Source organism: Phaseolus vulgaris, chromosome 11 (genome assembly GCF_000499845.2).
Source record: "Phaseolus vulgaris cultivar G19833 chromosome 11, P. vulgaris v2.0, whole genome shotgun sequence".
Taxonomy (NCBI): Eukaryota; Viridiplantae; Streptophyta; class Magnoliopsida; order Fabales; family Fabaceae; genus Phaseolus; species Phaseolus vulgaris.
In genome coordinates this window covers 50,776,168-50,800,985 of record NC_023749.2, presented here as the reverse complement: position 1 = coordinate 50,800,985, position 24,818 = coordinate 50,776,168, and the positions used below count along the sequence as shown (strand labels likewise).

The window sequence follows — 24,818 nt, the reverse complement described above, 5'->3', positions numbered from 1 at the left end:
GCTGGTTATGATTTTCATTGTCAGATGTCAGCCAATTAAGGATGATTTCTTTGTCATCATCTCTGCCTTAAATAACCTCTTGAGCCACCAAAGATGAGGATTCATTTCTTTTCCCTGACACGTTATTAGCCAACCCAGATCCAACACCACTAGAAATTTGGAAATCTTGAACAAGCTTTTGGTCTAAGAGAGATTCTAGATCATCTAGGATTTCTAACATCTCAGATTCAAAACCTCGTACCTTGCTAGCACTGCTCTGGAATTCAGGTTTCAACTGAGTTTTGGAGAATTCATAGTCTATTTGCTCCAACAGATCCTCTGCATCATATAACGCGTCTCTAACCTCATGAAGCCATTCTCTGACCAATGAATTAGTGAACTGCTTTCGTTCTGCATCATCAATCACAGCATTGATGTCCATCAGCTTCCTCTTCAGCTTTTTCAGCAGCTTCACATCGAGCTTTGTCCCACGAAAGTAGTGGAGAAGTTGATGAGAATCGAGCTTGTCAAACAGGAGCTGGAGAACAGCACCAAAAAGAGCACCACCAAGAGTTTCAAGGACTGGCATGGTTGGAAAGGATGTGGCGAAATCAAAGAGAAGAAAGGGCGTTGAAAATTGGAAGTGCAGCTTAGTTACATGAATGAAAGAGTCACAAAAGTTAATGAGTGAGTTTCATAATATTTTATACCAACTTTGAATTAGTCTATTTGGGTGGCTTTATTTATACCTACTTATTACATCTTACATTACTATTAAATGGATCATTTCCCATTTTCTTTTGTCTTTATTAAGAATGAATTTATGCCAATGACTTTAGAAAATTGTAGAATTAAATTTACAATTACAAATTTATAGAGATTACGGTTAATTATAAATTTCCAAAACTATGAAATGTGATATCTATCTACTTTAATTCATTTAGTCAATTTAGATGGCTAACTGGTGAATAAAATAACCCCAATGCTCACTTAATCATGAAAAGAACAAATAAGAAAACTGAATAAAGAATACAAAACTCTGATCACACTTCTTAATGTTCACATATTCAATTTTACTTAATATAATCAAATCAGAGCAAAAGCTCAGTAGCAGAAACAGTACATATGCTAATAAATTGAGTAAGTAGTTAAAGCTCATTATGAGATAGGCTAATAAAGTGAAGTTGGAGAATACATAATCAATATTGTCCGCAGATGATAAAAAGCAAAAATTCATTATAGCACATTCAATAATAGCGAAATAAATAAGGATAATTTTAAAAATAGTTATTTAAATTTAATAATTTACTATTACATTTAAAATAAATAAAACAAAAATATCTTGTCTAGTGTGTAATTCGTCTAAAAGCTCTATGAAGAATAATATCTTCGACTTCAATGTGCTTAAGTTCTTTGATATTAATATTCGTAGTGACAATTTTTTTTTATCATTTTCCTATTAGATAGGAGTTTTCTTTAGTAAGTTGGGTTGAAATTAATACTAATGGTGGTGCAACGGGTTCTTCTAGTCTTGCACTTGTGGTGATATTTTTCATGGTAGTATGAGAGAGTTCATTGGTGGTTTATCTGCTTTCCTCGATATTCAAACCACTTTGGTTATTGGTGGTTAATTACATACGCCATTTTAAAAAATATCATATGAAAATTTGAAGTTACCATACCTCTCCCTAATTAAATTTAGAAGTATTCTTACAAAAGGGATCGAGAACACTCAAATAAGCTGATGGCAGACTTTTCTTAACTGATCTTCTTAAAGGCTTCTTCTTCTTGCACCCCCACAATTTTAAATATCCCAAAATTAACCTTGACCTATAATTTGAAAAGGGACACCATGTTGGACTTCCTTTGTCACTGTTCATCTTCATCATTGAATATCAATCGTTGGTGGAGGGTTTTTGTAGTTGTTTGAGGGAAGGTGGAGGAGTACGCTATGTTGCCGAAATGTTGTTTGGGTTATAGAGGTAAGAGTTAAGTTTTTTTTCAGGAGCATGGTGGTTATGGAGATTTTGGGGTTACTAGATATCAGGATCCGGTAATGTATTACGGATTCATGAATCCAAAATTGATTAAATTTTGTTTTTCGGATGATGGATTGTTCCGGAAGCAAATTTTGCATAAGTTGCTGATTTTCGGATTGTTGAATCTGGAAGCCTAATTCTGTTATGGATAGGTAAATCCAGAATACTTTTTTTTTTTAATTATGGATTTTTGAATCCGGAATGCATATTTATGTTACGGATTGGTGAATCTGGAATGTTTTTTTTGAATGATGGGTTTCTGAATGTGGAATGTATATTTTGACTTACAAATTGGTGGATCCGAAAGTTTACCGGAAGTTTCAATCCAAAAAAATTTTGGATTCCATAATCCAGAATGTAAAAAAATAATTAGAGTTTAAGTGAATTTTGGGGTTTTTAAAAAATAATAGGGACAATATGATCTTTGCATAATATTGTGGTGGTGCAAAAAGAAAAATGTAGGGGTGCATGAAGAAAATGCCCTTCTTGAATATGGGTTTCCAGCTTTTCAATAGGTTGGGCTTTCGGCTTCTCTCCTGGTTGGGCTTTCGACTTCTCTCTTGGTTGGGCTTTCGGCTTCTCTACTCACAAATAAGTGTGTGTACCTGCAAGGCGTTCCGATGCAAAAGTCAGAAATAGTTTTGCATTAATCAAGTAAAATTCACTCTTACTTACCTCTTATGTTGATCCTCTATTTATAAGATTTTCTTATTGGGTTTATATCTTATTGGAGTCTTTCTTTCTGCACTTCCTTAATATTTTAAACACACCCATTAATTTGGATTTTTTCTTGATTTATACCTTACTACAATGATTATATATTATATTATATAAATATCTTTATTTTATTCTTTATATACATAGTTCTCAACATAATCTCTCTGGGCAACCTTTCGGTACTATCAGTACAAAAATAGAAAACAAAGATTGAAAAAAAAAAACCAAAAATGATTAAAGCCACGAAGACATGTTATTTCAGCAAAATCAATTACTTATAAAAGTAAATACATGAACAACTCATCTACACACGAGTAGATTATTTGTGTGCACAAATCACCATACTAAAAGAAAATATTTTAGCAAGGACTAACATAAACGAAAAATATTAAAAGAAATTAACACGCAAATTTGAATTATCTGATCGGTGCTTAGAAAATATATGTTGGTGATGTTGTTCTTGACGAGTGACAATTTTTTTTTAAAGTAAAAGATCCAATATTTCTTCTTCTTAAAGAAAATGCATGTTCAATTCAAACACTTTCATTACAAAAATGTAATCACCACATAATCAAACAGTTGCTCGCGTGTCAGATAAGTTAATTTAATTTAATTAGGCTAATTCAAACTATGACTTGTACTATTTTCAAATTTATTAAAAAAATTGATTATTTCAATGATCAATTTTAGTCCATTAACAAATTTCTTTTATGTTGACTTCTATTATAAATTACACTAGTCCATTAACAAAATTATTTAAGATTTATATATGGTAATGTTAAATAATTCCAAATACGAATAATCGATTTGATTAAAAAATAATTTTAAATTTAACTATTTTTATATATAAAATGTTATTTGTAATCCGTATTGACCTCTGTTATATTTTAAATCTCTCTTTACTTCATTAAATTTGATTTAAAGTTTTATCTTTCAATTTAAAACCCATCTTTTTAATTTCTCTAACTTGAACAACAAGTTCTCCAATTCTTTTTCTTTTGAAAGAAAAAAAATAAAATGTAACATATATATATATTTCATGATAAGATTATAAAATCCAAATAATTTTTCATATAAATAAGAATTTACAATTATTAGACATATAAACAAAATATTTAACAAAAAAAAAACTAAAACAAAGTTTTTCAAATTTATAGGAAACCATAAACTCATCTTATCAAATATCAACAACTTATTCAAATCAAATAATAATAAACTTATGTCATGTATAATGAGTTTTAAATTACTCCTACCATTGTCTCACCATAATTCACTTCACTTTCTCAACCCTGTCCATAACCCTGTCCATGAAAATTCTTCTGTAATGTAGCATCAAAACTTCATGGGGATGAAAACAACAAAAATGATGATCCCTATTAGGGTTGTTCTTAGCTTCATGCTCCTCCTTTTCATCACAGCAAGTGCTCAAGTTCCAATTTACATGAACAATTTTTGTGACAACTCAACTTCTGTTAGCCCTTCATACAAAGCCAACGTTGACACCTTCCTCTCATGGGTAACCACAGACTCATACAAAGGAGATGGATACAACTACACCACTGTAAATAACAACAACCACAACAATGATGATGATGCTGTTTATGGATTGTACAGCTGCAGATACGATATCACAGGGTATTTTTGCCAGTTCTGCATCACCACTGCTTCAAAGGAACTCTCTCAAAGGTGTCCCAACACTGTAAGAGGTATCATATGGTATGATGTATGCATCATCCGTTACTCAAACCAAAATTTCATTGGCAAAGTTAGTTTAACCCCAATATGGAACACTACCGGAACCAGAAAAATCAAGGTAATGCTTCAGCAAGGAATATGAAAACTCAGGTAGTTTAAGATAGATGATTTCTTTTCAACATGACATCATTGTGAAGTATATATGCAAGGGTTTTTGAGGTTAAAGTCTGATAAATCACTTTCAATAGCTTTTTCCTTTTAACTATGTTTTTTAATCTGCAAAATTCAAAGTTAAAACTTTGAATAAGAAACAAATGACATATACTCTAGTAACTTTCAAAAATTATTCTAAATCAGCAAAGTTTACTGTATATGGTTTAGAATTGAATCTGTCTACACAGTTCTTATATATAGACACCATTTGTCATTTACTTTCATCGTATGTGTTATGCATATGTCATATGATGTCTTTTAGTGTTATTCCATGAAATGAAACTATTTGTATACTGAAGTTTTTTCTTGTCTTTTGAAAGTCCTCATGCAAACCAATCATTTTGATGTGTGATATTTTATAATCAAATTTGTGTCTTAAATTTGTTCATCCAAGCACAGGACTCATCAGAAGTTAAGAAAGCTGAGGATTCTATGCAGAGTTTGATCAGAAAAGCAACTGTAGAGAGCAAGACATTTTGGGCAGTGGAAGAGTTTGAATGGATTGACAATGAGAAAAGATATGGTTGGGTGCAGTGTGATAGAGTTATTGAAAATGATGAGTGTGGTGAGTGCTTGCATGCAACGTTAGACATATTTCCAGAGTGTTGTTCCACAAATGTACAGTGGGCAATTTTTGGTCCAAGCTGTAGCATCAGGATGGATGATCAAAATCTCTACCAGAATTCAGGTTAGGGTGAATTTGGAATTGTTTTTGAGTATTTATATGAAAAAAAAATTAATTATTTTTTAATAGCTAAAAGTAATTTATATGGGGTAAAAAAACTATATTTTAAAAAAATGAGTGAAACTTCTTCACATTTAGATTTTTCCATTTTATATACAGAGGCTACATATAATTATAAAACGATTTTTTAAAAAATTGAAATAAAAATATCATTTCTATCTTTTTAGCACAATTTAGTTTTAGTTTTGGTCTTCTAGATTATTTGTAAAGATAACATTTTTTTTGTTTATTTTTAGGAGAAATTATATCCAACTGTAATATTTGAGCTTGTTCATGGTATGGTATGATAAATGTTTATTTTATATACCAGCAATTTATAATAAATAAATAATTTTTTATATATATATAAATTGTATTTTAATTAAAATTCATAAAAAGTAATTCTTTTAGTACATAAATTAACTTTAAAATTTTGATAAATAATTATTGTCATATTAGTGTTTAGAAGAATTATAGTATATTTTAAAAAAATATATTTAAATTCAATTTAGAGTAGGAGAAAGAGGCAGGGTTCATATGCCCACTACAATCTTTGAACAATTGATAAACTTCAAAGCACAATTGAGGGATGAAACTTCTATACTTAAAAAAAGGGGAGATAAAAAGAGTCTGATGTCATTATTGCTATAGAAATATTATAGACTTTGTCCTGAGCTGTATGATCTCAGTAACTACTTTACAGGGTAGCATGTAAATTTACTGTGTAATATTCGTTATGCCTTTAAGGTGTTTGGTAAAATGTTTAAATAAGCGAACTTTAACATGAGCGAAGAAATGCTTAAAGAATAGTAACTTTAGGATATATTGATCAATGATTTTGAATTCTTTATGTATATAAATAGAAACAATAATATTTTGGTAGATTTTTGAGATGTGAGTGAATTTATTACAGAGATTATGTATTGTTCCTAACTTAAACTATCGGGTAATGATGAAGAGGGTAAGACATACCTTGATTACGTTTTATATGCACTCAGATTTTTGTGTTGGAGATCCCATATGATTAGAGATAGTCATTTAAAGTTTATCATAGTCAAATTTGTTATTAGACTTATTATACCATTCGTTATTGGATCACCCACAAATATCTAGTAACAAGTAAGTGTGTTGCCGATTTTATATCGACTAAAAATAATGTTAAATGACAGTATATAAATGGGTGTAAAACTTATGTTAGAAAGTCATTTTGTGAGGTTGAGTTAGACTCAATGGTTAACAACTTAAAATTAGAAGGCTCTGGATAACTTGGTGACTTCCTTATTCTACTGTAAATAGTTGTCTGTTTTTGTTTATTAGAGTTAAAACTATGGTTGATTTCCATGTGACTGTTTCCTATATTCAGAATATTCTTAATGTGATATACTCACAATTTTTCTGTAATGCCTCAGATCCAGTATGTTCAATTTTGTGATTGTTATCAATGAAGTTGTGCATGTGTGGGTTTATAAGTATGAGATGAACTAATATAGGTGAAGTGTATGACATCTGTAATGTCGATAATTTCTAAATTATGCAGCGGTAAGGAGTGCAGAGGATTTCTTTTTGTGATCCAGCAAGGTACACTCCCCTGTATCTAGTTGATGGAATATAACTTAAAACAAGAGTATGGATTTTTCCAATATTGTTTCTATAAGAGTTTCAGATGTATCCTGTTTGCTTAGGTAAGAACTAATCTTCATAGAATTATAATGTTTGTGTTAGCAACATGGCCTAACGACAGTGCTTATTTCATGAATATGCATTATTATTAGATTCCCTTTTCTGTTTCCGTATGGTTCTTGTAGCCAATGATTGGCACAAGTACTTGCGTAAAAACCGTTCTATAGAAGGAATACAAATCAGAGAGAAGCATTTTCTATAGAATTTTAGTGTAGAGTTGATAGGATTATTTATTAGTGTTCTTATCTGTAGCCTAGCAGCATGTTATTGGAGTTTATGAATTTTTAGAGATGTTTATGTACATATTCTCTTATGGATGCAAGATAAGCATATTTTAGGTAATCATTTACAGAGAAGCCATTCATTACTACAAGAACAAATATCATTGGGTGGTAACCCTTTATTGGATGTTACATTTTTCATACAACAATTAGATTATTTTTTCCCTATATGATCCAACCTGATATGTGACAAACAAAAACTTAATTAGCAAATTACTATCCCAAACAAGACTTTTATTGAAAGGGCCTCACTGGTATTGAATGGAAGTGATATTGATCCATAACATGTGACATTGACATTATATTGCCTCTATTGAATTGCTATGCCTAATCTGCAAACATATCACATTTACTTTCGTTTCTGTTATAATGATGAGCACTTTATTCAGGCTTTGAGTTCAGTTATTTTCTTTCTTTTTGCAGAATGTGAATTTGAATGATGTGTACATGATTCAAAATATAATTGTTCATGTTTTATACTGTTGTAGGTAACGGAGGTATTAGTAGTAAGTCAAGAAAGTTGATAATTTCCTTTAGTGTGTTGGGTGCTATAGCTCTACTATGTTTCAGTGTCTACTGCTTCTGGTACAGGAAAAGAGTAAGAAAAGGTAACTTGCTGCAGTAACACTTGCTTGATTTTTTAAAATAGATTTCTTTCTCATATTCAATTATGGCCATTTATCTCAAATATGAACTCAAAAACATGTCATTGTAGATAAGATGATGCTTGATGAGGAAAAATTGAATGGAGATCTGCCTACAATACCACTAATAGCAGTTCTACATAGTACTAATAACTTTTCAGAAGCATTTAAATTAGGGGAAGGTGGATTTGGCCCCGTTTACAAGGTATTAATGATTTGGAATTTGACAGATTCTCTACATTTGGCATTTTCTATATGTTCACATTTGTTGCAACTTTTATCAGGGAATTCTACCAGATGGAAGACAAATTGCAGTGAAAAGGCTCTCAAAATTTTCTGGTCAGGGCTCACAGGAGTTCAAGAATGAAGTAATGTTTATAGCTAAATTGCAGCATCGTAACCTTGTGAGACTTTTGGGGTGCTGCTTGGAGGAAAATGAAAAGATACTAGTATATGAGTATATGTGTAATTCAAGCCTCGACTTTCACCTCTTTGGTGGTATGTTTTAGTGAATAACATCTTTCATGAGTTTTTGTGCTTTTTACTGCATTTCTGAGCTCCAAAATAATCATGGTCTGTGGAAATGAATCAAGATAAGGTGCTATTGGCTTTAAAGTATTAATATGGAACTGAATACAGTGTATATTATTTGCTTATATGACATGTGCTGTATGATTTTGTTATCTACTTTTTTTTAAGAATAAGAGCACAAACTCGTCATCATAATAATAAATAATACCATGGAAAGTTTATGGAGCAAAGTTCATTTGAATTCATGATGTGAAACTGAATTCAAATTATCTTAATGTAATCAATAATCATAACATATCCTCAAGGGAAACAGGTAAACTCTTGAAAGTTGGTGAAATAAGTAATAATTCTGTTGTTATTTTTGTTTCCATGCTAAGTTTTTTTTTTCTTTGCATGCTGCTCTTCCTTTTCTCTGAGATATCTTCTTTCTCTTGGTTGTCAGATGATGAGAAGAGAAAACAACTTGGTTGGAGACTAAGATTAAGCATTATCAATGGAATAGCAAGAGGTATTTTATATCTTCATGAGGACTCTCGACTCAAAGTAATTCATAGAGATCTCAAAGCTAGCAATGTTCTATTAGACGATGAGATGAATCCCAAGATATCAGATTTTGGATTGGCCAGGGCATTTGAAATAGGACAGAACCAAGCCAATACAAAACGTGTAGTGGGAACCTAGTGAGTTCTATTATTACCTTACGTTGCTTTAAAGAATAGGATTTTTCTAATGCAGTTTTAAGCACTTAACCATCTGAAAAATGAAATTTGTGCTTGTATTAATCATTCAATGTATAAGAGGAATAACAAAGTTCTCTTGCTTCCCTCCAGTGGATACATGGCTCCAGAGTATGCTATGGAAGGATTATTTTCTGTGAAATCAGATGTTTTCAGCTTTGGAGTTCTTGTCCTAGAAATCATATGTGGAAGAAAGAACAGTGGATTCCATCGAGCAGAGCATGGTCAAAGTCTTCTTTTATATGTGAGTTTTCTCTCATATTGTTCAAGGAGCCATTGAACCATACTAACTAGACCTTAACAACATTCACCAATCACAATTACATGCAGGCTTGGAGCATATGGTGTGCAGGAAAATGTTTGGAATTGATGGATCCAGCACTGATAAAATCCTTCATAGCTAGTGAGGTTGTCAAGTGCTTACACATTGGATTGCTGTGTGTTCAACAAGATGCAGCAGATAGACCAACCATGTCTACGGTTGTTCTAATGCTAGGTAGTGAATCAATGGCCCTTCCAAAACCCAATCACCCTGCATTTTCTGTTGGAAAATTGACCTCTAAAGAAGCATCAGCTTCAAGAAGTACCAAGAATCTTTCTATTAATGATGTAACAGTCTCAACTGATTTAGCAAGGTGAATATTAGTATGTATTCATTCCATTGAAATCCTTAACATTAATAACGCAAAGACAAATTAACAGCATCATGAATCACCTTTTGTTTGTCACTTAGGAATACCATTTAATCATTGTTATGTCATCAATGTCATCAAGAAGTAAGTCTAAGAACCAGTCTAAGTTTCATTGTGTTCTTGCTCCACAACAGAAAAAGCAAGAAGATATTGATTATCGGGGTCTCTTCCAACAACCATTAGACTTTGTTATCAAATAACACCCATCTAGACCCATGATTGGTCTGCATGCACTTTTGAATGCCATTTTGTATCCTTCAAGGAACATGTATTAGCTTCCAGATCTAGGTAACAACATTGCAGCTGAAATTTTTAATTATTGCCACTTCAACTTTTGCCAACATTGACCTTATGCAATTATGGGGAGTAAGACTATAACATGTTGAACTCACTATTAGCCTCCCCATGAATCATTCCTTTAGCAAACTCTCTTTCCCTCCATGCCACAAACATGGTTATAAATGTTGCATATTTGAACCTCATATCATCCATTATCTCACTTAACTTTACCTTGTTGCAAGATCTTAACTCTTTTGCAACCCACTTAGATCTCTCATTTTTGCTGTTGAAAAACCTTCCACGGTTGTGCTCTGCTTTCAAAGTCTTTAATTTGTAGGTTTCACTCCTACCCACTTTACTCACATAAGCCAAAAACCCACAATCACAGTGACATTTCACCCTCTCCCTTTTGTTCATTTTAATCCAAATGTGTTAGCAAAGTCCATTCCCCAACCTAAATGAAAAATTCTGACATATTTTGGTTGGTTTGTATCTCTTGTAGTTACCAAATATTTGACCATTACTATCAGAATCTTCAAAATAGAGGTATTCAGTTTCATACCCATATGACAAATCAATGTCTTCAACTTCGATTTTTCACCCTCATACTTTCTTCTCGCACGGCACATAGGTCAGACAAAAAAATCCATTTTATCCTTAATAAAAGTAATTTTCAGGATCCATAAATACCTTTTTAAGATTTTATAATCTACAATGTCTCATTATTTTGTATTTCGGATTGACCAATTCGAAACGTATTTTCACATTCAGATTTACGTTCTGAATTGATCAATTTAGAGTGTTAAGTTATATTTTGAATTGGTAAATTCCTTGTTGGAAATCCCACATCGACTAGAGATTAGAGCCTTTCATAGTATATAAGTGGGTGCAAACCTCACTTCATTGAGTTGATTTTATGAGGTTGAGTTAGGCTTAAAGCCCACTTCTTAACATGGTATCAGAGTCTATCCTAGGCACATTCTCCCTGCACCTGATTGACTTCCGAATTTTGCATCCCAAAACAACAACATTACTTATCTATTACTAATGTTTAAGATTAGAAATATCGTCTAATGGACATTATTTGTGTGTAAACTTGCATCCGGCTAGTGTAGTATGTTGACCAAGATTGGGCTGTAGGATAACAATGCGATGCCCACAATATATCTTAGGTGGAATAGGACAACCAGCTTTCAACTTCACCTATAAAAGTAATAAATATAAGTTACATAATATAAGTTTTAAGTTAGCACTATTAGTCACTTTACATGGACGTTTTGGGTATACCTGGACAAAATGATTTCCATGGATGTGCCCAATTGCAATGATTCGGTGTTGAGTGAAGTTACTTGGTGGTTGGGTTCTTAACAGAAAGATAGTCAATGATTGTATCATGGACAATGAAACCAAAATAGCATTGTACCGATTAGCAATAACGTATCCCATATCTGGAATTGTCATCCACTTATCTGTTCCTGCCTGCAAGTTCAATTGAGGAACAAAGTTAAATGGTGAAATGCAAAGTAGAAATGAAAGGGTCTTAGTCATTCGTACCATAGACATGTGGTCAACTAGAAGTGACTTCTTCAAGTATTCATATCGTTCATCACCACCAAACAGTTCAACATATTCTTGTCTCCATTCACTTAGTTCTTTTAACAAATTCATTCGAACAACAGCCCATGACTCCTCTCCCATGCCCAATTCGGCAGCAACAGCACGGTACCCACAATGACCATCAGCCTTAATGTCCACAACATCAAGAATGTATGGATGATACCCTGCAGGGAACTGATCAAAGAAAGGAATGGATTTTGGTGGTAGAATTTGTGGTAAGTGTCCTTCCATAGATTTTTTAGTCGAACAACTATCCTCTTGCGAGTGTAAGAAATCCACATGTTCAAAATAAGAAGGCATTCGTTTAGTTGATCTCATGAATTTCGTAGGACGAGCCATCTTTACAGCACCTTTTGTTTTCACCTTAGCATGTGGTGCGTTAATAGATGTCTTCTCTGGAAAGGCTATCTCTTGCAATTTAGTTTTGATGTTAACCTTACTTGCAACATCCAACTCTTTGAACCGCTTCGCGATCACCTCAAACTCTTTGTCAATTGACAACTCAGATGAACATTGTTCACTTGCAATATCTTCAAAGCTTAATCGATTCCACATGACATGTACTGATTTAAGTGGTATGCTACCCACACCAAATGAAGCCAATTGACACGCACACGGAAGACCATGAGTACATGTAAGAGCACATCCACACCGATTTTTATCAAACCCCACTAATTTGACCCTATCAAGCTCTTCAGAAATAAGGTTCAAAGCATATTTTGACATAAAACCTAACAATTTTTTGTAAGCAGTAACCTTAAATCGATGTCCCACCACATTAAGACTTTTTTGGAATGAAGCTTTGATTGCATTATGTTGTAAAATAATCATCTTATTGATCGAATCCCAACAGAAACATAAATCCCCCATAGAATTTTGAAGAATTCTCTTTAGGCTCCAGTGTGCCGCCTCAACCCTGTTACTTGTTGTGTTTCCTAAGTGTATTACCTTATCTGTCCATGCCTTCACAAATTTTTCTTTGTGTGGACGTAACCATGTATCCATCACATAATCAAAAAATATAGGCCATGGAGAACAAACAACTTGAAAAGCGTTGACACGATCTTCAAAGGCCTCAACAATATCACAATCCACAACAGATCCCCAAGCTTGCATTACTTGATCCCAAGCCTCCCTTGGATGCACCAACATTTTACATTTTGCTTTCACATTTTTATCAATGTGAAATTGACATAGCAAATTATAAGCTTCAGGAAACACGATTCTCACTGCATTCATTAAGGCAATATCTCTATCACATACTACCACCCTAGGGTATGAATCAATTCTCAAAAACAATCCTTTAAGTCTATCAAGGGCCCACAAAAAATTGTTTTCCTTTTCTGCTGCTAGTAAACAAAATGCAACGGAAAAAGTCAAACCAGTTGATGTAATCCCAACAACCTCAAGTAAAGGCATCCTATACTTGTTTGTTTTGTACGTACTATCCATCAATATGACAATATTAAATGAGTTTCAGTAGCTTTACTGAATCTGGGTGTGTCCAAAATATATCATGCACAACATTCGACACCTCTTCACACCTACACCAATGCACGTACATGTCTCGCTCCAGTAACAACATGAATTGTTGCATTTCTGTTCTGTGACCTCGTTGTGATCTTCGGTGAACACACATTGCATTCTAAACTTGCTTTATCGTCGTCACATTCTTCTCATTTCTCTCTTTCATTGTTAGTAAAATATTTCTTGCCTTCACTGAAGTTTTAGTCATATCCTCCACCATAACCTTTTCCTCTACACTTAACCTTCCAGCATATGGATGACCTACCATTGTCTCTGCCAAATCATGATTGTGAGATCTACAAATTAATTCAACCATCCACCATTGACCACCTTTGACTGGTTTGCCTCGCAATCTGAAAGGACACTCACACTTCCTACTTCCCGTTCCACTTATATCTACGTCTTTTTTATACCGTCGGTATCTACCTCCTCTCTCACAACCTAATAATACGAATGTCATCCTTCCTCGTTGGCCCGTCCATGTATCTGACCTTAATATAACAATAACAAACCCACAACTATAATCAACACTTCTCGCCCACTCTAACAACTCATCTCGATCACGAAATACCTACAATAACATATGCCAAATTTTAAAATCATTCATAAACAATAAAATTCAAAACCCCAACTTACATTACCTCATTTGTAGTAAATGCCTCAATACACTTATGTGTCATATCTTCATTATCTAACGCATTGTAAGTTATTGACTGCTCCATATCAACATCGTCTAATCCATCCCACAAATCAATCTCTCCTGAAATTCCCATGTATGAGTCTTGTGTATCCATTCACAATGCTGAAAAAAGAAAAAAAAACTTAGCTTGCATAAAATAATCATTTATTCCGGATATGGATATCCATAATTCAAAAGTAAACTACGGATATGGATATCCATAATTCAAAATACAACTACGGATATGGATATCCATAATTCAAAATACAATTACGGATAATTATATCCGTAATGTAGTGATATGGTGCAGAAAATGTTACTCACTTACGGACGCTTACATCCGTAACGTTAAAAAACAATTCTGGATATCGGTATCCGTCACTAGCTGAGCTCGAAAAAATGTGATAAAGAAGCACCTTATCGGTTCTTACCTCACAACAATGCACCACCACCACTGTAAATCCACCACCACTGTAAATCCGCCTCCTACGCAACTCAAAACACCACCAATGAAGAAAACCAACTCAAAGCACCATCGTCAGAGCTTTTCCAAAGAAACCTTCACAGCTTTTCTAATTAAAGAAGACAAGGGCATAGTTGGGTTTTAAAATTTCGTCGGGTGCAGGAAGCAAATGATCGGGTGCAGGAAGTAATTGCCTCTATCCTAGCGAGTATTTGTTGGGTTTATCAGGCCACCCGCCATCCGTCCGTTATCGGACCACCCATAACATCTTAAAGCCAACTTGCGAAAAGAACATGTGGTGATGGACCAACATATAAAAAAATGAGAAACCAAATACAAAATTTGTAAATTTATTTAAGAATAAAAAATCATTAAATGTTGTCATACTAAAACTAAAAAACACTCTAATTTACTTGGAAAAGAATAATTTAATTTATCTTAATTAGGAGGATTATAAATTTAGAAATAGAAAATGTACCAAAAAGTCAAAATTAGAATTAACACGCGAGTTTGACTCATGTGATGAGTGCTTAGAAAATGTATGTTGGTGGAGTTTTTGTTGACTAGTGACAATTTTCTTAATGTAAACACCCAACACTTTCTCTTCTTTTTCTAAGCTACAGTCCAACACAGCATTCAATTCAAACACATTCATTATTACGAAAAAGTAATCTCCACTTGAAGAATGTTCCATTCAATAATCAAACCCTTGCTCGCGTGTTAGATAAGTTATTTAATTTAATTACGCTAATTCAAACTTCAAACGTATTGTTAATGACTTGTGTTATTTACAAATTTATAAAAAAAAAGTTGATTATTTTTATAACATTACACTGACTTCAACTATATAAATTACACTAATCCAATTGAATCGTTTGAAAAAACATACTAAAACGTGTATCTTTATAGAAAGGATTGTTGTAAACGTTTAAAAACAATGTTATCTACGATTCCAAAAATCGTTCAATGTTATGTTTTAAATATCTTTCTAGTTCATTAAATTTGATTTCAATTTTGTTATCATTTAAATTTAAAACCTATATATGTTTTTATCATATAAGTAACCATTTATGAGACTTGGACACACCTCTTATATGATGTGTCTGTGTTAGATACACGTGTCAGACATATTAGTGAAGTGTCAAATTCAAAAAATATTTGTTGAATTTCTATCAATTATAGCAAAGTTCTAACACAATTTTAAAAAGGAAAAATACACTTTTTAAAAATTTAAACTTATTATATAAATTTTTATTATGATTATAAAAATAAGGAACAAATCCTTTTAAACTAACCATGAGAAATAATCTGCTTAAAAAAAACTAAAATATATTTATACACATAAATCTTTATTATCAATTTATATAATTCATAATTATATAATATATAAATTTATGTTTTCGTGTCTTAAATTTTAGAGATTATACGTATTTTCGTATCCATATTAGTATCAGTGTAAATCTCTATCCTTCATAGTTTATAAGTATTAGACACTTGAATACTAATTAACAGTGTTTAAGACAGAAACAAAGAATAAAGCAGGTTTTTCCATTAAGAGAGAAGAATAAACTTATCCCATCAAAAGATTAACTACGTCTTCAAATCTAATATAATAATAATAATAATAATCAAAAACCATGTGCAAATTGACTTGTAAATTAATCCTACCATTTTCTCACCATAGTCCACTTCACTTTATCAACCTTGTCCTCAAAACCTTGTCTGATACAGCACCAAAACTTCATAGGGATCAAAACACAAATATTCATGATCCCTATTAGGGTTAGTGTTAGCTTCTTGTTCCTCCTTTTCACCACAACAAGAGCTCAAGCACCAATTTACATGTACAATTTTTGTGAGAACTCAACTTCTGTTAGCCCTTCATACAAAGCCAACGTTGACACCCTCCTCTCATGGGTAACCACAGACTCAGACCAAAGTGATGGATACAACTACACCACTGTAAACAACAACAATGATGATGATGCTGTTTATGGATTGTACAGCTGCAGATACGACATCACAGGGTATTTTTGTCGGTTCTGCATCACCACTGCTGCCAGTGAACTCTCTCGGAGGTGTCCCAACGCTGTAAGAGCTATCATATGGTATGATATATGCATCATCCGTTACTCAAACCAGAGTTTCAATGGCAAAGTTAGTTTAACCCCAACATGGAATATTACAGGACCCAAAAAAATCAAGGTAACTTTTCAGTAAGGAATATGAAAATTCAGATAGCTTAAGATAGATGGTGTTTTTTAGCATGAAATTATTATACAAGGGTTTTTGAGGTTAAGAAGTCTGATTAATCACTTTTTCAGAAGCTTTTTTCCTTTTAACTATGTTTCTTTATCTGCATAATTCAAAGGTAAAACTTTGAATAAGAGATTTAAGTCTAGTTTATACCTTTTTTACTCTAGTTAAATTTTTTATTGTGAAGTATACAAGGGTTTTTAAGGTTAATTAAGAAGTCTGATTAATCACTTTTTCAGAAGCTTTTTTCCTTTTAACTATGTTTCTTTATCTGCATAATTCAAAAGTAAAAATTTGAATAAGAGATTTAAGTCTAGTTTATCCTGTTTATACTATACTTGTTAACTTTTTAAATATTTTATTTAGATAGAATAATTTAACTTGAGTTTAATATAATGAACCTTTAAAAGTTATTCTGAAATCAACAAACTTAGTATCATGGTTTAGGATTGAATAGCAGTATAAAAACTCCAATTAGTCATTTACTTTATGTATTATGCAGATGTCATTTACTGTGTTATATACAGTTCATTCCTTTTTATTTGAAATTTCTTTCTTTTGTCTTTTCAAATATTATCCCATAAAATTTTCATCATTAAAAAACTTTTACTATGACTATGTATATATACATAAAACTGTTTTACAAATGTCATTCAATCTAATTTTACCTATAGAACTTGTATCACAGGTAATAGCTTTTGATCCTATGACAGTAAAACTATTTAGCCTTTTAAAAAACCTTTACATTTAAAATTTTGAGGTATGATATTTTAATTCACCTAAAACTCAAATTTCTGTCTTAAATTTCTTCATCCAAATACAGGATTCAGCAGAAGCTAAGAAAGTTGAGGATTCTATGGAGAGTTTGATTACAAAAGTAACCATAGATACCAAGAAGTTTTGGGCAGTGGATGAATTTGATTGGGTTGACAATGAGAAAAGATATGGTTGGGTGCAGTGTGACAGGGATATTCCAAGTGATGAGTGTGGTGAGTGTTTGCATGTACTGTTAGACATATTTCCACAGTGTTGTTCCACAAATGCACAGTGGGCAGTTTTTGGTCCAAGCTGTGGAATGAGGATGGATGATGAAAAGTTCTACCAAAGTTCAGGTTAGGGTTTATTTGGAATTTTTATGTTGTTTAAAAACTATATTATAAAAAGAAATGAGTGAAATTTCTTCATAGTAAATAGAATGAAGTGGAGATTTAGATTTTTTTTTTCATTTTATATATAGGGGCTATATATATAATTGCAAATGACTATTTTAACTCATTAAAATAAAAAAATACTATTTCTCCTTTTTAGCATAACTTAGTTTTAATTTTGGTGTTCTAGATTATTTATATAAGTGATCCCAAAGGAAAAACATTCTTTTTAGTTTTATGAGAAATTATATGTAACTGTAATATTTTTTTAGGTTGTTCATGGTGTATGATAAATGTTTATTTTGTATACCTAAAATTTATAACAAATTAATAATTTTAAATATAAAAATTATATTATAATTAAAATTCATAATAAATAAATATTTTAGTATATAAATTAACTTTAAAATTTATGATAAAAAGTTATTCTTATATAAGATTTTCTTAACAATTATAGCACATTTTTAAAAGAAAAAATTAAAATTCAATTTAATTAGAATAAATATGGAAAGGGTATATTAAAATAAATAAGATGTTTTTTACTGCATATAAGAAAATAATTTAACTCTTATAATGTTAACTAAAGAAGAACTCTTAAAAACTCTCATTCAACATATTTATCTCAATTTGATTTCTATTATTAGTATCCTTTAAACATCTTTGTTTGCATCTACATTAGTAGTAGGAGAAAGAGCCACACTTCATATGCCCCCACTTCATATGGTTTTATGTTCTGTTTTTCTGCAGAATTTAAGCTTGCTGCATAATTCTGCAGGAAGCATACAATTCAAAATGTTACGGTTTTTTGTTTGTTGGTGAAGATTGTTATGTTTATGGATTTGAAAGCAAGATGGTTAGGTTGTATATTGTATAAAGGGTTAAGATACTTCTGAAGTTTCTCTTTTAATTTATTTAATCTTTGTTGATAAAAAAAATAAAAAATTGAAACATAGAGCATAAAAATAGACAGGGTGGAAGTAAAACTTCAATGTGCAAATTGAGGGGTAAAACTTTTATATTAAAAAAAGTGGAGATAAAATGAGGTTAGTATACTGTTATAGATATAACTTATATATTTTGTCCTTTGCTGTATGATCCCATTAACTATTTTACAGGGTTGCTTGTAAATCTAATGTCTTATGCTAATTATGCCTTTAAGGTGTTTGGGAAAATGTTTCAATTAGAGGAGCTTTACAATGGACGAAGAAGTGTTTAAAGAAGAGTAGCTTTAGAATATATTGATCAATGGTTTTATGTATATGAATATAAATATTTTGTTTTGGTAGATTCTTAAGATGTGAGTGGATTTAGAGTATGTGTTATTCCAAACTTAAACAGCTGGGTAATGAATAGGGTATGAATTACCCTGATTATGTTTCATATGCCCTCAGGTCATGGCTGGCTCTAAAGTTTGATGCATTACTTAACTATGGTTTTTTCTTTAAGTTCATAACAGATTAACTTGATGTACCAAATCTTATATGTGGTTAAACAGGTGTTGTGAACAATTTTTTTTCTACTATGAACTTCATCAGTTAATTCTTCATTAATGAGTTAATCTTCATTGGTGTCCTTTAAAAATATTATTGTAATATGAATTCCTTTTATGCCATAATTGATGCTAGTCTATTACTTACTGCTATATCTGGAATACATATGCATTTTCTCTAAGTCAAATTTGACCTCAACTACATCAGTACTTTCAAAAAACTATGGAGTTTACCTTTTACCAACGGCAATATCTTTGCCTAGATTTTCCTTTGAAAACATTTCAAATTTTTATTGTGTTTTGGAATGGATTTTTCTGGAGCTTCTAATGTCTAACAACATTATGGAAATAGGCTTAAGAAAACTAATCCAGCTTAGTGTTATTGACCACCTCCAATTAAAAGCTGGTGCAGGGTAGTTGTAGATAGATACATGGTACCAGCGTTTAATATTAGAAGGCTCAAGATAACTAGGTGAGTTCCTTGTTCTATTGGAAACAGTTGTCTTGTACTTTTACTAGAAGTTGAAACTGTGGTTGATTTTCACGGGACTGTCTCCTATATTAAGAATATTCTAAAAGTGACATACTTGACATTTTTTTTTCTGTAATGGCTCAGATCCAGTATGTTCAATTATGTGATTGTTATTGTAAGAGAATTAGCTCAACAAATTCATTCTGACCACAGAAACACAAACAATAACAGAGAAGCAACACCTTCTAATCGGTAGAAGGTAAATAGTAAAAGAGGAAGAAGAGAGAATCACACAGAGAAACTTAACGTGGTTTGATTGAAGTATTAACGAACTTCAACTTACATCCACGGAGAGAATTCACTATAAAACACAGAGATTACAACTTAGTAGTTTCTCTCTCAGCAAACTCTCACACTCAGATATGACTCAAACATTCTACTAAAAGGTTAGCTTCTAGAGAAGGGACAAGGTCCTATTTATAGAGAAAATACCGTTATAACTAACACACATGAAAGGTGCCTAAGACTAACGAGAAAGACACGTGAACAATGCTTCTCGTTTCATAATAGAGCAACCACTAGACGATTTCATCAGATAATCCAGGTCTAGTAGACGGTATGAGACTAGATGGTCTAATGAGACAATCTAGTAGTGTCAATGGTCTAGGAGTCTTAAAGACGAGATTTTACTAGAGCATTTTTTTCACAAATCTCTACCATGGTTCAAAAGAAATCTTCTGAAGACAAGTTCTTGTCTGCCACTTAGCCCATCGCAGACTTAATCTCCAATCAGCTGGATCAAATCCAAGCAATGAAAGAATTTACTGCCTCACAAAATCTTGCCTTGAATTTCCGTTGACTTGTTTTTGGATTATCATCTTTACGTTTGAAAATCCATTTGCAATTGACCAACCTAGAACCCATAGGTCTACTAATAAGAGTCGAAGTATTGTTCTGATAAAGTGACTTCATCTCCTCCTTCATGGCGTCTAACCATTTTGTGCTCTAGGATACACTAAACGGGTCATCGTCTAACATCTCACTTGTAGCCACTAAAACATATGCAATAAGATCTACATATCCATACCTTTTTGGAGCTCTTATTATTCTCCTCATTCTATTTGTGGCAAGCATGTAATCATGAGACTGTTTGTCTTCATTAGAAGCTTCTTGTCTTTCATTTACCAGATCATCTAACGCATTATCTTGTAGGAAATTAGATGCTTCTTTATCAGACTCCCCCTACTCACAGGCACACATTCGGAAACTCTGGGCTTATAAGTCACTTAAGTTTCATTGAAGACAACATCCCTGCTGATAATTTCTTCAATTCTGGCTTAAGAGACCATAGACAATATCCTTTTAAAAACTTCTGGATAGCCAAGAAACATGCATTTAACGCATTCAGTTTTCCTTGCCTCATGTGAGCATAGGCATCACAACCAAAAATTCTAAAAAGATCAAGGTTTGGGGAATGTCCTGACTAGATTTCTTTAGGAGTCTTCATCTCCAACACTCTTGAGGGACATCTATTGATCAGGTAGGTAAAGGTAACAACAACTTCAGCCCAAAACACTTTTGGAACTTCAACACTTAACATGCATCTCACTTTTTTCAGAATGGTCCTATTGAATCTCTCAGCTAGGCAATTTTGCTGAGGAGTTTCTACTACTCTCTGATGCCTTGCAATACCATTCTCCTTGCAGAAGCTGTTGAATAGTTCTGAACAGAATTCAAAACCATTATCAGTCTGAACCACTTGACCGTCTTAACAATATTTTTCTGTTATTAGTATCACTTGTGTATAGAGAAGAGGGGGTATTCTGTTCTGCTGTTGTTAGATAGAGAACCTTGTTGGTTACTCTAGAGGACCCTAGCTCTGGGCAGTAGGACTGTTTATCTTGCAAATAAACAGAACCTCATAGCTGTCTTATCTTCCATTCCCTATTTCCCTTTGCCAGTTCTGTGGTGTAGATCTGTATTAGGATGTTACATTTTTTATACGACAATTGATTCTTTTCCCCCTGTATGATCCAAGCTGATACGTGACAAACAAAAAACTTAATTTGCAAATTACTATCCAAAACAAGACTTTTATGAAAGGGCCTGATTAGTATTGGATGCATGTGAAGTGACATTGATCCATAACTTGTGATTGACATTACGTTGACCCTCTTCAATTGCTATACCTAATCTGCAAACCTATCACACTTATTTTTGTTTCTGTTATAATAATAATAATAATAATAAATTTATTCAGATTTTGAGCATTTATCTTTTCTTTCTTCTTGCACAATGTGAATCTGAATAATGTGTAAAAGATTAAAAATATAATTGTTCATCTTTTATACTGTGGTAGGCAATGGAGGTGCTAGTAAGACAAGAAAGTTAATCATTTCCTCTAGTGTGTTGGGGTCTGTAGCTCTACTATGTTTCAGTGTCTACTGCTTCTGGTACAGGAAAAGAGTAAGAAAAGGTAATTTGCTGCAATAACACTTGCTTGATTTTTTAAAATATGTTGCTTTCACATGCTCAATTATAAACTCAAAAACATGTCATTGTAGATAAGATGACGTTTGATGAGGAAAAATTGAATGGAGATCTGCCTACAATCCCATTAATCGCAGTTCTACATAGTACTAATAACTTTTCAGAAGAATCTATATTAGGGGAAGGTGGATTTGGCTCTGTTTACAAGGTATTAATGATTTGGAATTTGACAGATTCTTCACATTTGGTATTTTTCTATTTGTTCTCATTTCTTGCAACTTTTATTAGGGAATTCTACCAGATGGAAGACAAATTGCAGTGAAAAGGCTCTCACAATTTTCTGGTCAGGGCTCACAGGAGTTCAAGAATGAAGTTATGTTTATAGCTAAATTGCAACATCGTAACCTTGTGAGACTTTTGGGGTGCTGCTTGGAGGAAAATGAGAAGATACTAGTATATGAGTATATGTGTAATGCAAGCCTCGACTTTTACCTCTTTGGTGGTATGTTTTACAAATAGTTTTAGTTTTTTTTTTTATCAGCAAAAATAAATGAATATAAGGGGACACTTAAGGGTATCCCAACCCATATATAAAAGTCCAGAGACAGCACCACAAAACAGACACCTTACTATGTCTCTGACACTTCTACAACTGAATTAACATTACAGAGTTGCAACAGCAACTATGTTCATAAACCAATATCCATTCACACTTACAAACAGGGACCATGCTGCAAAAGGAAGCCTAGCTACTTACTTCTTACCCCTCGCGCCTGCACTCTCCAAGACCCCAAACCAGCATCCTATACACATGACTAGGGCCAACTCCATCAAAGCTCCTGCTGAAAACACAAAGAACACCCTTACCCCTTACACAAAGCTTTTTAAGCAGAGGAGAGGGTACAAAATCCAGTCGGAAAAATAGTAGTCAAAAGATCCAGCTCTGTGTTTCAACCACAAAATTTTAATTTGGCCATATGGAATAACAAATAGTTTTAGTGAATAACATTTGTAATGAGTTTTCTTGTTTTAAAGTTTTTTTTTTTGTTTCCATGCTAAGTCCACGAGTTACTATTTGGTATTTGCTGAGTCCTTAAGTTTTGTTTTTCTTTGCATTGTCAGATGATGAGAAGAGAAAGCAACTTGATTGGGGACTAAGATTAAGCATTATCAATGGAATAGCAAGAGGTATTTTATATCTTCATGAGGACTCTCGACTCAAAGTAATTCACAGAGATCTCAAAGCTAGCAATGTTCTATTAGACGATGAGATGAATCCCAAGATCTCGGATTTTGGATTGGCCAGGGCATTTGAAATAGGAGAGAACCAAGCCAAGACAAAACGAGTAGTGGGCACCTAGTGAGTTCTACTTATACCTAGCATTGCTTTAAATAATAGGCTTTTTCTAATGCAGTTTTAACCACTCAAACATTTCAATTTAAAAGAGGAATAACAAAGCTCTCTTGCTTCCCTCCAGTGGATACATGGCTCCAGAGTATGCTATGGAAGGATTATTTTCTGTGAAATCAGATGTGTTCAGCTTTGGAGTTCTTGTCCTAGAAATCATTTGTGGAAGAAAGAACAGTGGATTCCATCGATCAGAACATGGTCAAAGTCTTCTTTTATATGTGAGTTTTCTCTCATATTGTTCAAGGAGTCATTGAACCATACTAACTAGACCTTAACAACATTCACAAATCACAATTACTTGCAGGCTTGGAGCATATGGTGTGCAGGAAAATGTTTGGAATTGATGGATCCAGCACTGATAAAATCCTTCATAGCTAGTGAGGTTGTCAAGTGCTTACACATTGGATTGCTGTGTGTTCAACAAGATGCAGCAGATAGACCAACCATGTCTACGGTTGTTCTAATGCTAGGAAGTGACACAATGGATCTTCCAAAACCCAATCACCCTGCATTTTCTGTTGGAAAATTGACCTCTAAAGAAGCATCAGCTTCAGAAAATTCCAAGAATCGTTCTATTAATGATGTAACAGTCTCAGCCGTTTTGGCAAGATAATAGGGAATATTTTCTGTTCTTGAGCAGTATGTATTCATTCCATTCAAAACCATAACACTTGTCTAGTGTGGTGTGTTTCTTTCTTCTTATCTTGATGTTTTTAAGATGAGAGAAACTGTGAAATTAAGAATATTGACCACCAAAGGGATAGGTAATGCATATCTGGATAAAACATGTTCCCTTCATTCCTTTACATGTCAATGAGGTAAGTTAGAAGAGTTTCTTCAAATTAAAATAATTTAAATTGATAATACTTCAAAATTAATATATTTTAATTTTATAAAAATTATTAAAATTCCCATCCAAGAAAAAGGTAAGAGTTTTTGCAAATATTGTAGATTTGAATTTCCTATTGTTCATTTGTTACTTTGTGAAGGAGTAACATGATTTTAAGGATCCTTAAGAGTTTGTTTTTATTATTAATAGTGAGTTACGTGAGTTT

The 24,818-nt window shown here is 32.7% G+C and overlaps 5 protein-coding genes across 7 annotated transcripts; 2 read left to right on the top strand and 3 right to left on the bottom strand.

Annotated features, from left to right (window-relative positions):
• Positions 1-67: 67 nt before the first annotated feature.
• LOC137829704 (putative disease resistance RPP13-like protein 1) lies at positions 68-568 on the bottom strand. The gene has a single exon (XM_068636623.1). The coding sequence runs from the start codon at positions 566-568 to the stop codon at positions 68-70; it is 501 nt and encodes a 166-aa protein (XP_068492724.1).
• Positions 569-4,014: 3,446 nt separating this feature from the next.
• On the top strand, positions 4,015-9,936 carry LOC137829784 (cysteine-rich receptor-like protein kinase 25). Its single transcript, XM_068636738.1, has 8 exons — positions 4,015-4,548; positions 5,043-5,331; positions 7,817-7,936; positions 8,044-8,177; positions 8,257-8,470; positions 8,946-9,183; positions 9,334-9,484; positions 9,571-9,936. The coding sequence occupies exons 1-8, from the start codon at positions 4,078-4,080 to the stop codon at positions 9,877-9,879; spliced, it is 1,926 nt and encodes a 641-aa protein (XP_068492839.1). The 5' UTR covers positions 4,015-4,077; the 3' UTR covers positions 9,880-9,936.
• A 368-nt stretch (positions 9,937-10,304) lies between these two features.
• Positions 10,305-13,280, bottom strand: LOC137809553 (uncharacterized). The gene is made up of 4 exons (XM_068610660.1): positions 11,766-13,280; positions 11,499-11,690; positions 11,308-11,414; positions 10,305-10,617 (listed from the first exon to the last, which is right to left on the bottom strand). Exons 1-4 carry the CDS (start codon positions 13,278-13,280, stop codon positions 10,305-10,307), a joined length of 2,127 nt encoding a protein of 708 aa, XP_068466761.1.
• A 193-nt stretch (positions 13,281-13,473) lies between these two features.
• LOC137809545 (uncharacterized) lies at positions 13,474-14,149 on the bottom strand. Its single transcript, XM_068610653.1, has 2 exons — positions 13,997-14,149; positions 13,474-13,926 (listed from the first exon to the last, which is right to left on the bottom strand). The coding sequence occupies exons 1-2, from the start codon at positions 14,147-14,149 to the stop codon at positions 13,474-13,476; spliced, it is 606 nt and encodes a 201-aa protein (XP_068466754.1).
• Positions 14,150-16,050: 1,901 nt separating this feature from the next.
• LOC137829131 (G-type lectin S-receptor-like serine/threonine-protein kinase SRK) lies at positions 16,051-24,562 on the top strand. 3 transcript variants are annotated; one of them, XM_068635983.1, is made up of 8 exons: positions 16,051-16,702; positions 17,577-17,865; positions 22,222-22,338; positions 22,427-22,560; positions 22,641-22,851; positions 23,475-23,712; positions 23,831-23,981; positions 24,068-24,562. In XM_068635983.1, the coding sequence occupies exons 1-8, from the start codon at positions 16,265-16,267 to the stop codon at positions 24,374-24,376; spliced, it is 1,887 nt and encodes a 628-aa protein (XP_068492084.1). In that variant the 5' UTR covers positions 16,051-16,264; the 3' UTR covers positions 24,377-24,562. The 3 variants fall into 3 exon arrangements, with proteins under 3 accessions (XP_068492084.1, XP_068492048.1, XP_068492129.1); XM_068635947.1 differs by having other exon boundaries at positions 16,056-16,702; positions 22,641-22,854; XM_068636028.1 differs by lacking the exons at positions 16,051-16,702; positions 17,577-17,865 and adding an exon at positions 18,483-19,862 and having other exon boundaries at positions 22,641-22,854.
• The last annotated feature ends 256 nt before the right edge of the window (positions 24,563-24,818 follow it).